Here is a 17,173-nt window from a genome sequence, read left to right as displayed (position 1 = left end):
TCTTCTCTCTCTTCTACTTCACTGGGTGAAGCGCGGCCCACTTTAAACTCTGGTGACGTCATGGGCACTGATGCTGATGCTGCACCCCCCCCCCCTTCCCATCTCCATCAATACCTACACACACACACACACACACACACACACACACACAGTCTTGTCCTTAGACATCATCCTACATTATCCCTATGACAACCTGTGAAGTGCTTGAACTGGGCTGCAACCTGTTAAGTGTCAAATCCAAAGTAGTAGTATGCATGGTTGCAACATTCAAAATTAGCCTATATGAAGTGAGAGTGGGTAAATTGCCCAGAACGGCGTAATTATTATAATTAAGTCCTATATTTTTCTGCAAGGTTGAGCACTCCATTTCTCCTCCTAAACCAGGAAAAAGAAAAGATCAAGTCAGATCAAGTAGAAAGAGGTTTTTCTTCAGTCTTCGTGACTGCTGAGGATTCACCTGGACTGACATATCCTCATCGGCCTGTCGAAGAATTATGTGTCCAGTGTGCAGAGTCTTTGCATTTGTGTATCTGAGCAATGTTTCAGGCATCGGCGACCTCACGCCTTGCAGTGCAGATGCTTCGCACGGCCGACAAGATTCCCCTTTTGATTTTCCACATGGGGGATTCAGAAACCTGCCGGTGAATCTGGTTCTCTTGCGGTGACATTTAACAGAGGTGTGTTTCTCAGTGGGAGGTCAGAGGCTGGTGGGTGTAGAGGACAAACCGTTTAAGGTAAAGTATTCCCTTTTTTTTCCTAAATGACTGTGCTACCTGAAAAACTGTGCTTTTACTGTATAGGTCTGATGATATTCTACATTTTCCTTGTCAATAAAAGACAGTCTTTGTATCAAAGCCTGCTGTAGCTTAGAGCTCCACTGTTGTCTAAAAACTATTAAAAACACATCAGCGAGCCACACTTTTGCTGCTTCATTACAATGATCGCTGCCACTTTAGTTTGTTTTGAGTCAGTCCCACATACACTGTCCTCCTGCTGTAAATACTCACTAGAGCACCATGTTTGTATTCATCTGCAGCTGAAAATAGTCCCAAACAAATGCACCATTTACTCCAAAAATGAGTAAGATTTGCTGACTGCCTGACTTTTCATGAGATTTGTTGACAATAAGAAAAATATAGTATCACACCAAACTTGTCTTGAAATTAAATCGTTGTCAGAATTCTATAAAGACGAGTTACCAGAAACATATGACAAAACAACTGAGAAGAAGAACATGACACAACGAGGGATCTAACAATGGCTTCATTTCTAATCGCCCAGGATCTGAGAACAGCACACGTCCAGCACTGCGCTCAGTGCAGACAGGCTGTAGCCATGTACTGTACCGCACCAATCAACACCTCTTCAGCCCCTCAGATCTCCCTACTGGCCTCAACAAGACTCTGCTGAGCTGCTCAACTGTATCAAAACATGCTTTTTAAAAAGTTTTCACAGCCTTTTAGTTTCTACGCTCTGATTCTCAGACATTTCTCAGTGATTATGTGCAACGTGAAACACCCAAAGTCCCTGAAATAACGACTAAAAATCTCTCAAACGTTACGCTCTAAATAAACATTCAAAGGCTCGGCATCTGATTTTACAGTAATTACCTAAACCTCCCAAAGTGGACTGACAGTCTACATCTAATTGCAATTAGAACAGCATGGGAACATGGTACATGAAGACAGTGGTACAGGAAGGAGCAAAACCACACTGTACAAATATGTCAAGGATGTATTATGTATAAAGTATGTGTGTATTATTAGCAAAATGCACTTTCCTTATCAAAAGTAGAAGTACTCAGTTTGCAGAATAATGTCCCCCATGAGTGTGGCTGTGTTCTATTATGTATAATATCATTAGATTCATCTTTCTGATGCATTTGTGTATAAGCAAGATTTTACATTTGGAGCTGTCTGAGCCAGAGCTAACTGTTTCACACGAGGCTCTTAAGTAATAATTATTCTAATTACTGATTATTATGTTGATTTTTGTCTCTCAGCTCATTGTTTGGTCTGTAAAATGTCAGAAAATGGTGAGGAATGCACACCACACTCTCCCAAACAGCAAAAGACTTCTTTTCTCGTCCACAAATGATTCAGTGAATTGTAATTTAAGACCTCACATGTGAGATGCTGGAGCCATGACATGCTTAACATTTTTGCATGAAAAATGACTTAAATGATCATTTATCATAGCAGCTGATGATGAATTTCCTGGTGATGCACGAATCATTTAATCAACTAATTGTTTCAGCTCTAATTTTCCATACTGTTTCATGCTCTCCGTCTGTAAAGTAACAAGTAACTGTGGAATCTAAGCTTTGAAATGTGGGAGCAGGAGCATAAAGTGGCATGAAATGGAAGAACTCAAGTAAAGTGAGTAAGTAAGCGTGGGTATTTAGTTACTTTACACCACTTTATACGAGTAACTTCCAGGTGGATGTTTACTTTGAACTTGTGCCGTTCAACATCACCCAAACCAGCCCGGCAGTATTCCCATCAGCGTACCCCACTTGTGTGTGTGAGTGTTCATGTTTCAGCCATTTCTAAGCACTTGCTCTGCCTCAGTTCAGCTGAGGTTTGTTTTTCATACTTTATCAGAAATGTGTCTGCAGTCACATTCAGCGCATGCAGTCCTCCGTGTGCCTTCTTTGGCCCGGCTCCAGATGAACTACATCTGCCCAAAAGTAAAAGAAGACACAGTTGCCTTTGCCTCTGTATTAGCTCGCTGAGTTATCTTACCCGAACAGAAGGGCACAGCTCCACCTTCCCTTCGCCACTGGCTAAGGGACATTATGTTCTGTATGAAACATGAAAATCCATTACACCACTCAAGGATCTGCAAACAATTTCTTTTTGTTTTTAAGGGGGGGAGGGGGAAATCCTCTCCTAAAGCATTTGCTTTTTCTCTCCTTGATTTCTCCTTTGTTTTCTTTTGATCCTTGTCATGCATGGTTCATTACTGTAATCTTTTTAAAGATTTGCCGCCATCGATGGTAGCCATTAGTCAAGAAAAAAACCTTCTTCTTAAAGCACATCTTAAACATTTCAATAGCACAGAAGTTTGGGAGAGGTGTGCTTTAGTTTGCACCTGAGTAGACTTCATCCTATCCTGCCCGGGGGGAGGACGTTCAAGGTGAAAGAAACAATGATGTTTGTGTTGCGGTGATTCGGTTGAATGTAGAGCGAGGAGGGAGCCTCAAACGGTCCAAATGAGATTCGCCCATGAATAAAAAGCAAATAGCATGCTTATTAACAGTTCTTTCAAGAACTGGAAACACTGCACGGGTGCCCACTTGTCCTGCCGTGGCCATCCCATCCTGTGGCTAAACGTCTGTCTTAGTCATTGGACAGATTTGCATGTTTGGGGCCCCAACTGTTGGCCTCTCTCCTCAGCCGGAGCAACTGTCTGCTGTTATCGGCTGCTTCAGAAGCTGCCTTTGTGGCCTGCTGTAATCCCTGACCACAAATCCCTGACTCCCCAAACAAAGTAGTGGTGGATGAGGCAACAAATCCACAGCATCAAACAAGACATAGCGTATTCTGGTTTTCCAGCACTGCAGCTCATCTTCGATCAGTGCATCTGAGCTTGTTCCTTTATGTCTCATCTGCTGTCTCCTCGTGGAGCAGCAACATCTGGAGCCGGGGCTTCGGCTGGTGGCCTGTGTGGCGCCTGATGTAATTCTCAGCTACCATCTTCCTTAATATGTGTTTTCATCCTCTGTGATTTCAGACTTTTTTTTTGCCTTTCCTCTTCAGACAGTTAGGGGTTAGTCCACTGAAAAATTACAAAATAAACACGGTTTCAATCAGGAGATAAGTGAAAGAAGAGCTTAAAAAGGCCTTAAGAAAATGATTTATTTGGTATCGTGCACAACAAGAAAAGTTTAAAACATGAACAATCAGAATAAAAATGAATTTGTTTTTATTTGCCCATTCATTTGAGATGAGTCCCTGATGTTTCTGCTGCATTAAAATGGCAATAAAATAACTTTGATTTCATTTGTGGCGTCCACAGCTTTGAAGAATGACATTGCAGGAGCAACATATGTGGAGCAGCATCAACAGACCCTGTTATTCTGCGGCTTTGATAATCCACAGACCCCACAGTCAACAGATTTCATTGTTACTGCTTTCTGACAAAGAAATAGCCCTCATAAAAACTGTTGACAGCGAGGTCTGTGGATTATCCACAGTACCAGAAACACTGACTCTGGAAAGAAATGATGCTGCTGAATTTTTTAAAGATCCCCTCCAGAAATGTTGGGATATATTAAAAATACGCTGCTTTGAATAATAATTTGGATATGATAGACTTTTTCCACAAAAAAGAAAAAAATGTAAAATTGCATCTGCTCCTTCTCCCTCATTGAGGGTTAAACTGCCGGACTCCTCACTGAAGAGTTCACTCACTGCACATGCACCGAAGGTTTCGAGTCCCCACATCACACCTGTGTAAACTGCATATTAGACTACGATTGGCTTCCCAACAATGACGCCACTCCATGTCACAATATCCTGCTCGTACGTAAACGTCTTAAATTCAGATTAAAGGTGAGCACAGACAGAACTTCCCCCTTCAGCAGACGAATGTGAAAACAGGCTTCTAGGTCATAATGTGCACACACATCTTCCTGCACAGAGATGCTCAAACAAATCAAAAATGAACAGCTAATCCAGAGCATCCGCACAGGTGTTTTCAGCAATTTTGTCAGACTGGATAAGGTCAGGTTGAAGATGGGCAATAATAAACTAAACCCCTTTTTAGATTGGAGTGTAATTCTCCAGCATTTGCAGCACATGAAATTAGGTTCACCTCCTGTGCGATGGAGTGGAGGAGAAATCTCAGATATCTGTGTGAAATCTGGGTAAATAAAACCCAAAACCATCTGCATGATGATCAGCACGGGTAAATTAGAGAATATGGAGGGTTACCATTAAATACATTCATTCCTTGATTCGATCGCCTGACAAGCAATGCTCTGAAAAGATGACTCCGACTTGAACATCAAAATCTCTAACCACTTTAAAAGTCTGTCGATATGTTGTATATTTTAAGATTTGTTAACAATTTAGATTTATCCACCTCAGGTTTGGATGGAGGGACAGCTGGGTGGGGGTGGGGGGGTGGGGGGGTGTTTGTTTTTGTTTCATTTACATTTATTTATTTATAAGGACAACGCACATTAATAAACATTTTCTGCAAATGTGCCAGTGTTAGCCAGCTGGCTGTTTACATAATATAATACAGATTCCAAGCTGTGTGAACTTCAGTTGTTATGTAGTCATCCCTGTATATTGTTATCATTTTTGATATTAGGATTTTTTTTAAACCCCAAAGATGCAGCTCTTATAAGAATGCATTGGACATAAGACTATATTATTAATGTTCCCACAAGCGTGGCAGGGTCCGCCATGCTTGCACAGGTCAAGTGCAGTGAAAACAAATTTTTTAAAAAGTCCTAAAAATGTATATAAATTGAGATTTCTGCAACAAGTTGTGGGGGTCCAGGAAAACCACTGGTGTAGATGTTCTATGGGCCGTATGGTATTGTAGTCAGGTCTAATATGCTCGAGTGGCCACAACCCAATTTGTCAAAAGCAACTTAGAATTCACACAGCTCCTGTCCATGAGCTCGAGATGGGACACAACCAATCTTTCCTCTCTGTCAGTGCTGGTTTATGGAGAAAAATATGATTTTGGCAGCAAGATGCTTTTGGTAAACCGAGCACGGCTCAGTGGCCTTGTGTCTGTCAGGACAATGTGTAGAGACTTCGGAGCAGATTGTAAAAATGGCAGCCGGTTTCAGGTTCTGCCTGATATCTAATCTACATGGTACGGTCAGGCTGACAGCTGACACATCATTCATGAGGGAAGGTGATGCGCTCCCGCCTAACAGGTGAAACCACTCATCCCTAGTTTTGATTAATTGTTTCCACAGAGGTCAAACAGCCTGGCTGGCAGAGTGTCTAGCCCAAATTAAAGGAAGAATAGATCAAAAAGTTTTTCCATGTTGTGATCCGTCTGAAAGAATGGATCAGAAAGTTTAGTAGATATTCACAAAATGTTCAAATCATCAAATCAAGTTCATATTTTAATGCGACGAGGTGCAAAAAAGGTCAGAATGGCTTTGTTATGTACAAAAGCACTGGAGATTTGATAATATTATAGGTGTATGAATGGTAAACAAGGCCCTGACGGAAAAAGAGAAGAAAGCTCGGCACTGTCGAGAGTCTGAGCTCCTGCAGAAGTCTGACCTCTTGCACAACATAATAATAATCATCAACAGCTTCTCAGCAGCCGCAGAGAGTGTCAACAACAATAAAAGATACCAAATGTTTTAAAGGGAAGTACAAAAGGGGGGGTATTGCTGTGGATGAAATCAGACACTGAATCCTCTGTGATTTTGGACTAAATTAGCAGAAGCAGAGCATGAAGAGAAGCAAAAAGATGGTGAAATGAGTCTAGAGGGCTGCCTTCAAATGAGAGAGCAGGTTACAGACCAAGAGTCAGTGAGAGGAGTTTGGAGACAAAACTGAGAATAGCTACATATATTAGATGCTGAGCCGGTCTTACATTTGGCAGATTTCATATTTTTATCACTTACTTGAAAGTGATGATTTCAGTGGTATCTGTTTAAGGTCCACTGATCATATAGTCCATCCTAATTATAAATTAATGGCATTAAATGAATCACACAAAGTGGCTTTCAAATGTGTTCACATGAGTTTCATTAAAAGCATTTAGCCCATTTGCATAATCATTACACACAACTTGCATCTAAGTAAATTCACATTTGCATTCCATTTGCTCTTTCCATGCGATGCTTTCTGGCTCATTTTAAGATATGTTGTGCAAGTGAAACTATCACTAATCACTACTGGAAGGTGCAAGTGCATACTTGTTATTCTGGATTTTGGATAATTAAACATTTAACGGAATGTAATGGGCTGAGAGATCCTGAATTTAAAAATATATATACATGGTAAATAGACAGTTTTCATCTTTATTTGTATGGCTTGATTTTCTTATTATGTACAGGCAAACTTGCATCTCATTTGTTGTGTCACTGAATATACAGTTTTTGGCTTTTGTGGTACTATAATTGACTCTTGTAGCACTTACTGGAATGGATAGGATATGGAGTATTCACAATTCATATTAATATATTAGGGATTATTTTGTAATTACCTTCATTATTCCATCATTTTGTGGCCTTAAAGTAGCCCAAAAATGCTGAAATCAGGCCACGTAGAAACACACCATGTCCTTGCTTTAAACTGCAGATTGTAACTCCCTCTAAGTGGCTGAAACCAGCAGCTCCTCAGAACAGACAGAGGAAATGAACTCACTGATTCAGGTTACAGCGTGGTAATACCACGTATCACCAGCAGAGGGGGTCCCAAGCACTGCCATGCTGTCCGGAAGACGAATGTAAATATTTTTGTGACGTTTCATCTCCGGATCATTCACATCCATCCACCCATTAAGAAGAATATCAGCTCGTCCAGCTCATGACTGCTCCGCATTGTCAGTCCATGTCGAGGAGGCAGACTGTGCCCGTGTGATAGCAGAGCTCCTTTCTGTGGCTTCCCATCCTTACAGCTCGTGTGTCTCCACATCAGCTGCTTTCTTGTGTGTAACATGCAGAAGAGAAGGAAGCCAGAGCCGATCCAACTCAACCCGATCCCCGATGGAAACACTATCAACGGCACCGGAGCCACAGAGTGAGTGTCATTATTCACCTACTACTGACGGTCAGGGATATTGATAACGCCTATTGATTGATCAATTATGTCAGATTCACGTTCAGCATGCGATAAAGGCTCGTGACGGCTGCAAAAAAATGTATACATAACTGCATATTCCCATTGCAGGAGGCTATGCGTGCACTTCTTTCTTACATCTGTAATGTGAGACTCTGCACTAGGTTCGTGTTTGCGCGTGTGCGTGCGTGCGTGAGCTCACAGATGTTTGCACTTGGCCTACAACTAATGATCGTCTTCATTTTTATCCATTAGTATCCTGAGATGTTTTTTGATTAATCGAATAATTGTTTATCCAAGCTCCCAGAACCCAGGGTGAAATCTTCAAATATCTTACGTCTGACGAGCAGTACATATGAGATTAATGGTAAGTTTCATTATTAGACGAATAAATCAGTTGATAGTCGTTGTTGTTTTATGTTCAATAACATTTTTGACTATGAAATGTAAGAAAACAGTGAAAACAAAGGCCAAAGAGCCCAAGCTGACACCTTCAAACAGCATTTTCTGTCAGACTAATTGTCCAAAACACAAAAATATTCCATTTACAATAGAATAAAATGGAGAAATCCTGACATTTGAGAAGCTGGAAGCAGTATGTATAGTATTGATAAATGACTTAAATGATTAAGCAGTTATCATAACAGTAACAGCAGTAAATATTCTGTTGATTCACTGATTGATTAATTGTTTCAGCCCTAATCAACAGCCAAAAACACAACCAACAAACCTTATAGTTTAGAGGCTGGTACCAGTAAATCTTTGGCACTTTCACTTGATAAATGTCAACAGTTATTCAGTTATTAAATTTGTGGCTGACGAACACTTCATGCAGTAAATATACGTGCAGCTCTCGGGTCCTCAGATCGTCTCTTCATGGTGTCATGGATGAGCAGGTCGCTCCGTCTCTCTAGCAGCCCACCTTGTGTGGACGGTGATTAGTCAGAGATTGACCTTTGCCGGGAGGCAGCGTGTAGAATAATATTTCTGTGTGTTGAAGAAGTTGTGTGTTCCCACCACCGTGTGACAAAACACAGTAATGGAGATATTAAACCGTTGTGACACCATGCTCTCATGGTCCTCAGTTCACGGAGAAAAGCCCAGTCAGTCCAGCAACAAGCTGGAGCAGTCGAGAAGCAAATTACATAACATGTCATCCCTCGTGGTGTCTCTTTTTTTAAATGTGCTGTGGACGTGGAATATTTCATCGTTTTATCCTCAGATCACACATCTGATGGCCATTTGGGTCTTTTCTAATGAAATGGTCTCAAATCATATCTTGCGTTAAATCCAAATAGAATTCTGCATTAAGCATTTCAGTGTCTTTCTACATTTTCACTGCATTGTAGTACAAATTCATATGTCTGCAATCAGCAAATGTTTTTAATTAAGCTGCTAAGTATTTTCTCAGTGACTGTTTTTGACTGAATAAGAGTCTGAAACACAAATATATGCAGTTTATTATGATGAAAGACAAAAAAAATGGAGCAAATTTTTGCTTGAAAAATCACTTTCAAACTATGTGGCCATAATTCTGTGACGTTTAATTTCAAATATACTCAGTCCCCATTACACATTCATACACTTTTGTATATTAGAATCGTAAAAAGATGTAAAAGGCACTTGATGCCTTATGTTGTGGGATCAGCGTGTTGAAATGTTAAACAGGGGAGTTGTGCGTTGGCTTCGCTCAGTAGAACTTGTTGATGATGACATAATGTTTGGCTGGAGCTGAGCACATTCCTGCTGCTGAGGCCGAGGAGCAGCACGTCACGACGCAGCAACAATCAGGAATTCAGGATCACAGATTTGGAAGTGTCTGTTTTTGAGGGCTCCCTCTTCCCACTGCAGCAGGAGCTCACAGTAGATATGTGTGTGTCCTGTAATACTGCTGTATCGTGCACTGTGACATTCAGACTGACACGCTGCTGACAGACAGCCGTGCTGCCTGGTGCTCCTCAATCCTCGTTTCCATAAAAAGACAGTTTCATCTACACTTTTGGCTCTCTGTGGCTCAGGGGAAAAACAAATCCTGTCTCAGACCAGTGATGGTTGACGACTGCTCTGCAGGGACACAGATGTCACTCACACTTTTTGTTCCTTAACACTGCATAAAACGAAACTCTTGCATGCCCTCAAGGAAAAGGAATAAAATCTGTTAGAGTTACACAGTCACAGCGTTAAAAGTTAGATCTTATTTATCTCATAATGAACCTGTATGTTGTATCTCAGATGACAGCGGTACGAGAGAAGTTGCTGGAGCCAAACCCATTAAACCCTGATTCAGTATGTTATTAGAAGAGAAGTTATTGCCTTGACTCTAGACTCAATTAGGCTTTGATAGTTTTTTGAGCAACTTCTTTAAAGCCCAGCCTGTAAAGCCCAAATTAAAAATAAATTATATTTACATCTGATTTATAATTTGTTGTAGGAGGTGGACGATGTGCATCTGAACCTGTAGTTATCATGGAGAGGTGGGCCGATGCATGGCCCCTTTCAGAGGTGCAGAGCGTAAATGTCTAATGGGGCAAATATGTCAACCAAACTTTTTAATATTTCCTGATTTCCTATTTATAGCTCTGCAAGGGACTTAAGGAACCAAAAGATGGATGGGTGATTTGTTCGAGAGCTGGAGCTTTGCCATGCATTTGCAGACAAGTGAAGGGGAGGACTGAAGTCGAAGAACAAGGCCACTTTGCTGCACATGTGCATAGCATTAGCATGGGTGTGTGTTTGGGGCGACTGGAGGAAGAGGGCTTTACAGGTTCCCTCAAGGTCTAATGTGGGGGTATCTTTTTCTGACCACTGTGTCAGTTAGACTTTTAGTGGTAACAAAATCAACAAATTGGGCATCCGTTGTCATGTGTCACTCCACGGCCTTGATATGCTATAAGTATCAACTAAATATATACAGATAAACTGATGTCACTGCAGGCTGCTCGTACCTCCTCTCAGCTCACACCTCTGTCATTCTGATCAGATGTGTAATGACCTCCTGTAATTCTCATTAGGAACAGGTGTTGCTAATAACATTAACAATGCCTCTGTCCTATTCAAATGTTCCAGTAAGCTGTGACGGTGGGATGGCATTTGCAGTATAAAGACCCTGAAACTGAGGCAGCTAAATGGAATTCAACCATCGTTAAGTTTATTAATTACACCAGTGCTTTTTCCACTGTGTCAAACAGTGTGAGAGGAGGTCTGCGCTGTGGATACAAGGGTGATAATTCAAGTTAATGTCTTAGCTGAAACTATATAGATTTGTTGGTTTCAGAGCGGACACAGAGAAATGAGCGCATCGTTTTGGGTCATTTGGACCAGCGCACGGGAGGATGCTCATACCAGCAGCACAGGTGTTGCATATTGGCTGTAGACAAGCTTAATGCAATCAATGAGGCTCTTATGGAAACCAGACCATTCCACTCTGGTGAAAAGGAACTGCCATTACTGCGCGCCAAATGCTTTCTCAGCGTGAAATGGCTGGCAGCCATGAGAGAAGTGTACTGAGTGGCCCACATAATGCCAGCCAAGCATGTGATATTATCAGAGGACATCTGAGAACAAATAAAAACAACCTGCTCTGGGTAAACCTGCTCATGGAAATTTGCGGTTTGCTAAAATCTTGCATGCTATCACATACATCCAAACCTGCAGAATATGACTATTGTTTAGAGAATCTTTATGGTTTTATTATTCAGAAAGGTGTTCCGGTGAACAGGAGTGAAGAGTACGTGTGAATGTTTGAAAAGGAAGTCACATTAACATGCAGTGACTGTAGTTTGTGGTACTGATTCTTCATTGTTAGATACCTCTTACCATATCCTGTTTACCACAAAGGAATTGGTGCTGTACTCAGAGATAAACACAGCTCCCTTAGCTCCCCTGCACTTAGCTCCCTTTCACTATAAATATTGTTGTTTTTTTGCAGACTAAACTTTTTTTCCCCCACTGTGATCCATGTTACAGGTTTGGTGGGAAAACAGCTGATTTACAGCAGTTGTAAAGGGAAAACAGTATGTACAGCCTCCTAAACGGATCTGGTTTCATTTATTTCAGTTTAATAACAAAGAATTTCATATGATTTCTGTCCTATTCTTGACAACATTGATTTTTAAAGCTTTAAGGTCTGAGAAATACAGTTAGAAGTTAAAGTACGGTAGGCTTTGGCAACCCAGGTCACAAGGCAAAACCTCATAGTGCTTCTAATATTTATGCATGCGTGACTCTTGATCACAAACACACCCATCTTCTTTCCAGCACTTTATGTCAAGCTGCAGAAATGCTGAGTCTTTTGCATTTAGGTTCTACTGGATGTCCTTGGACATTGTGTGGATGGAGCACAAAAGGCCAGCGTCGTGCTCACTTCTTCCTGCACCCAGAGAGGGGGCTGAAGTGTGCGGCTACCGTCCTCCCTCCCACATATGCATTGTGTGGAGTGTGTTTCAGGCTGCTCTTCTTCTCCATATCTCCAGCCTCCTCCACCCCCAGCTCTTGTCGACAAAACGCCTACACTACCCACAGCCAACTCAAACTCAGCGCCTCGTCTCCATGGATATGCAGGCCTGCTGTCGAAAATAAAAACCACTTAACCCTCTCTGTGCTGGGTGTTGGAGCAGCGGAGAGAAGAGCACAGTGCCCTGCTCTAGCTGCTCTCCACTAACGATTTTTTAAAAAAGCATAATTACCACTGAGTTAGAAGAAAATCACCTCATTACCATTGTGCTCTTCTGCAATTATGAAAGACTGACAGTTGAGTTAAAGATTCATTCTTAATCTGAAGCTGGAGATGAAACAACTTACAGGAGCTTGTGTGCTTGTAGGTGGATGAAAACATCAGATATTACATGCTTTTGTTCTTTTCCAGCATAAAGCTTTTAGCTTTGCATTGCAATTTTCCCAACAGTCTAATTCATGCTTTGTTTGCATTAGCTTACATGGGCATGCATCTGCAGTCTTGGGGGTTGTTGCAGAACAAAGTTCAGCTTCACAGACCGGCTCTGATCAGTGGAATTAACGCAGCTCAGTGCTCTTTGCCTCTCATCATATTCATGATTAAAGCTCAGCCCGTGTGTTGCAGTGCGCACAATGTGTTGAGAGGTGAAGGAGAGGTCAGACAGCAGCATGTCAAAGCACTTCACTCCACCATTGATTTCTCAAGGAAATGAATCACCATGACAACAGCATCAGGGGAGCGGTAGCAGCGCTCAGAGGAACTGAGAGTGTCCTCACATCAGGGTCGGGGAAGGAGCACTGAAACACACCTGGCGACCCTTTCTGTCTCCCTGCTGGCTCTTTGATTGGCTACCATCATTCCCAGAGGCCTTTGCAGTAGCAAGCTCGGTCGTTTCTCCAGTGTTTTAATTTGGCCCATGTGGGGACAGCCAGAACTTTGGGGAAAGATCATCTCAATCAAAAATTCTGTCTGAATGCACTCAGGACCTTTTATTTAGGGAAGCACGCATTAATAATACACAAATTACTCCTCTTTCTCTCCGTCTTTCTTCGTCTTCTTTCTAAGAACAAACTTGGAGGCACTGCAGAAGAAACTAGAGGAGCTCGAGTTGGATGAGCAGCAGCGGAAACGCCTGGAGGCCTTTCTGACACAGAAGCAGAAGGTGGGAGAGCTGAAGGATGATGACTTTGAGAAGATCTGCGAGCTGGGGGCAGGCAACGGAGGAGTCGTCTTCAAGGTCTCCCACCGACCCTCCGGTCTGATTATGGCGAGGAAGGTAAAGCTGCGGCCCTATTGGCTGCTTAGAGGAGGGCTCTAGTGAATGCACTTTTCTTCAGTGTGTTTTCAGAGTGTGGAGTCACAGTCTTTTCTCATTTTCATAAATGTGCCAACATAGTCACATTGTGGGGACTCAGCTGTCCCTGTGAGGAAAAAAAAATCTCTACATTTTAGGGCGAAGACTTTGGTTAAGGTTAGATAAGGGTTACGGTTCGGACAAGTCTCCAGGAAATGAATGTAAGTCAGTGTAATGTGCTGTTAAGTGATGACTGTGTGTGCGCACGTGCACAAAAAAGGAAGATTGAAGGCCACGTATTCATGTTCTGTGTGATGTGAGGACACATATAAAACCTGATGTCTCCTGTGTTCCAGCTCATCCACCTTGAGATCAAACCAGCCATTAGGAATCAGATCATTAGGGAACTGCAGGTGCTACACGAGTGTAACTCCCCCTACATTGTGGGTTTCTATGGCGCTTTCTACAGCGATGGAGAAATCAGCATCTGCATGGAGCATATGGTACTCATCTTTAATACGTTATGGCTGCTGAGCCTATTTGCACAGCATTCACTTGGAGTGCTGCTTTTTATAGTCTGTGCTGCAAGTGTGCTTTCCTCCATGGTGCAAACTCTCTTTTATTGACACAAACCAAGCTTGCTCTGAAGTGTTGAATTTCACATGTTATATTTTTATGCTCTCCATATTTCCCTTCCCTGCTGGCTTTAGGACGGTGGCTCCCTGGACCAGTCGCTGAAGAAGGCAGGCAAGATCCCAGAGCAGATCCTTGGCAAAGTCAGCATCGCTGTGGGTAGCTCCAACACCTCTCCTACCAGTATTGCGCTCTGGTCGTCACACTCCAGCTATATTTGTTTCGTTTTTGGATATGAAATTGTTTTGTTCTTTTTCATCACTGATGCATATTCAGCCGTATATTATTGCTTTTGCACGACCAGCTAATCTGAATTGTTACAATGCTGATACGCAGTATTTGTCTTTCCAGGTCATTAAAGGGCTGTCCTACCTGAGGGAGAAACACAAGATCATGCACAGAGGTCAGTCTCTATTTAGTGTACTAAAAGATGTTAGAAATATATGAAGGTTTTCTAAGGCTACAAGACCTTTAAATCATGAATACCCATGCTAACAACACTGCTTGCATTAAATAACATGTGGCTAGTTATTGATTTTCACCTCACAGTAATTCCCTAACATGCACAGACTAGATCTTTGTTGCACTTGTAACATATGTTGTTGTAACATATGACTGATGAAAGGAAACGTTAAAACGCGCTGGGCCTCTGCAGCAGTTTGCTCGGTGGTGCTTACTGCTCCCTGTTGAACACTTGCCCTCCATGTTCTCCTAAATACTGCATGTCTCTCTTTCAGATGTCAAGCCCTCTAACATCCTAGTGAACTCCCGTGGTGAGATCAAGCTGTGTGACTTTGGAGTGAGCGGACAGCTCATAGACTCCATGGCCAACTCCTTTGTGGGCACTCGCTCTTACATGTCTGTGAGTTCAAATGGACATGCTCCTCCTTTCCTGCCGCTCTCATTCACACATCAGCCTGTACGATTCCTGTTACAACTAGAGTAAGTCTCACATTTATACGTCTGAGGCAGCTGGACTCCCCAGATCTCAGAGACTTGATTCACAAATTGGATGACTCACAGATCAGCTGACTGACTTTGTGTATAGGTCTCATGGGGAGTCGGCCATATATTTTTTCAGTGTCCTTTACACACAGGCTATGCAATTTACATTATATATACCACTGCTGAGACGACGTAATCCAGAGCTCTAAATTTATGTTGCTTTAGCAAAAATTATTTTCTAAAACCCCCAACTTACAGTAATTTGTATTTAAACCATAGAATTGACTTAGCAGATGTAAATGAATATTTTTCTTAATTGGTTTTAACACTCATGCATCATTTGATTCTAAACGGTTACTCAATCCCTGACCCAGACAGCACTTATTCTACTTTTATTACATTTTATTGACTATTACAAGCTGTCTGCAGCCTCGGAAAGTCACCGTGCCATTGCTGTGAACACTGCACTGTGACAAAAGAAACCTTGATCCATTTAGACTGTGCATGTACGTCAGTGTCTATGATGAATTTCAGGTTTGCTTTAGCCTGTCATTTGTTATGCTTCTGTATTTTATCAGTCACTTTCTAATTATTGTATAAATCAGTAATGGTTGTGGTAATGATATAATTGGATGTGTGCTGTGCAGCCGGAGCGTTTACAGGGCACCCATTACTCTGTTCAGTCGGACATCTGGAGTATGGGTCTGTCCCTGGTTGAAATGGCCATTGGACGCTTCCCCATCCCGCCGCCTGATGCTAAGGAACTGGAGCAGATTTTTGGCTTCCCGGTGGAAGGGGAGGCAGCCTCCAGTGAGTCCTCCCCAAAGCCACAGCCCCCTGGGCGACCAGGCAGCTGTAAGTGCCTTTTTTTTTTTTTTTTAATTACAGCTGCCTCGACTAAAATCATTTCAAAAGGTCTGTTGAAATTGTTTCCCCCAAGACATCAGTTACAGCATTGTCGTGCAGTGAGACCTGTTTGTGGCCTTGAGTGGTAAGTGTACAGTGGATTATGACACAGGCTGATATCTTCCACCCCCTCAGCATACGGGCCTGACAGCAGACCACCGATGGCTATATTTGAGCTGCTTGATTACATCGTCAATGAGGTGAGAGTCTCCAGAATATGATCCCATCCTGGCGTCATGAACACACCTGTGTACGGTGATGCCTTTACCAGCGATTTCATGTTAAACTTTGATCCATTCAGAACTAACTGGACCATTTTCAATTTTCAGCCTCCGCCAAAGCTGCCTGGGATATTTAGCGCTGAGTTTCAAGACTTTGTGAATAAATGGTATGTAGGAGAAGGCATCAACACAAATGGCACATCCTTGTTTGCCAATCAGATGTAATGCCACCTGGTGGTGTAAAAAATACACTACATCCTAAGTTGATTTCTGTGTCCTTTGCAGTTTGATAAAGAACCCTGCAGAGCGAGCAGACCTGAAACAGCTGATGGTGAGCGAGCACATTAAACTGGATTATCCTAAATCTGTTCTTTACCATCTTACCCACCTTTCCTTTTCTTCAGGTGCATGCCTTTATCAAACAGTCTGAGGCAGAGCAGGTTGACTTTGCCGGCTGGCTGTGCAGCACCATCGGACTCAACCAGCCTGTGACACCCACCCACAGGACAGCAATGTGAGAGCCGCTCTGTCGACAACAAACCCCACATCCCCAGGTCCTCTGATGACTCGATTTGTATTATGGGCAAAATATATGTTTATACTGAGTTATACTAAGAGTTTAAAAGACGTGCAATCAATAGCTGTATATTTAGCGTACACACCGACATGCCAAGTGACATTAACTACATATTCTTTGGGCTTCATTACAGTCCTGCCTGAAAAGCCATCTTTTTCTAATGATCAAAGAATTTAATGATAAATGCTGCTCAACCTGTGTGCTTGATATTCCTCTTTACCTTTTGTCCTCACAGCTCCAATAGATTAAAATCTTTGTTAGTTTATGTGAAATAAATTGTCTTGTGAATAAATTTTGAATGACAGGTCTGACTCATGCATTTGAATGAACTGTTTAATTTTTCACTGAACTGCAGTCTGTATAGAGTTACGCCTT

General features: G+C 42.1%; 1 protein-coding gene across 1 annotated transcript; it reads left to right on the top strand.

The window, feature by feature from the left end:
- The first annotated feature begins 7,443 nt into the window (after positions 1-7,443).
- map2k1 (mitogen-activated protein kinase kinase 1) lies at positions 7,444-16,846 on the top strand. The gene is made up of 11 exons (XM_070971439.1): positions 7,444-7,730; positions 13,288-13,498; positions 13,873-14,019; positions 14,227-14,304; positions 14,501-14,552; positions 14,887-15,011; positions 15,742-15,949; positions 16,136-16,200; positions 16,330-16,388; positions 16,507-16,552; positions 16,626-16,846. The coding sequence occupies exons 1-11, from the start codon at positions 7,648-7,650 to the stop codon at positions 16,737-16,739; spliced, it is 1,188 nt and encodes a 395-aa protein (XP_070827540.1). The 5' UTR covers positions 7,444-7,647; the 3' UTR covers positions 16,740-16,846.
- Positions 16,847-17,173: the final 327 nt, after the last annotated feature.

Source organism: Chaetodon trifascialis, chromosome 10 (assembly GCF_039877785.1).
Source record: "Chaetodon trifascialis isolate fChaTrf1 chromosome 10, fChaTrf1.hap1, whole genome shotgun sequence".
NCBI classification, from domain to species: domain Eukaryota; kingdom Metazoa; phylum Chordata; class Actinopteri; order Chaetodontiformes; family Chaetodontidae; genus Chaetodon; species Chaetodon trifascialis.
Note: the sequence above shows the minus strand (reverse complement) of the source record. Positions and strands in the feature narration are given on the sequence as shown.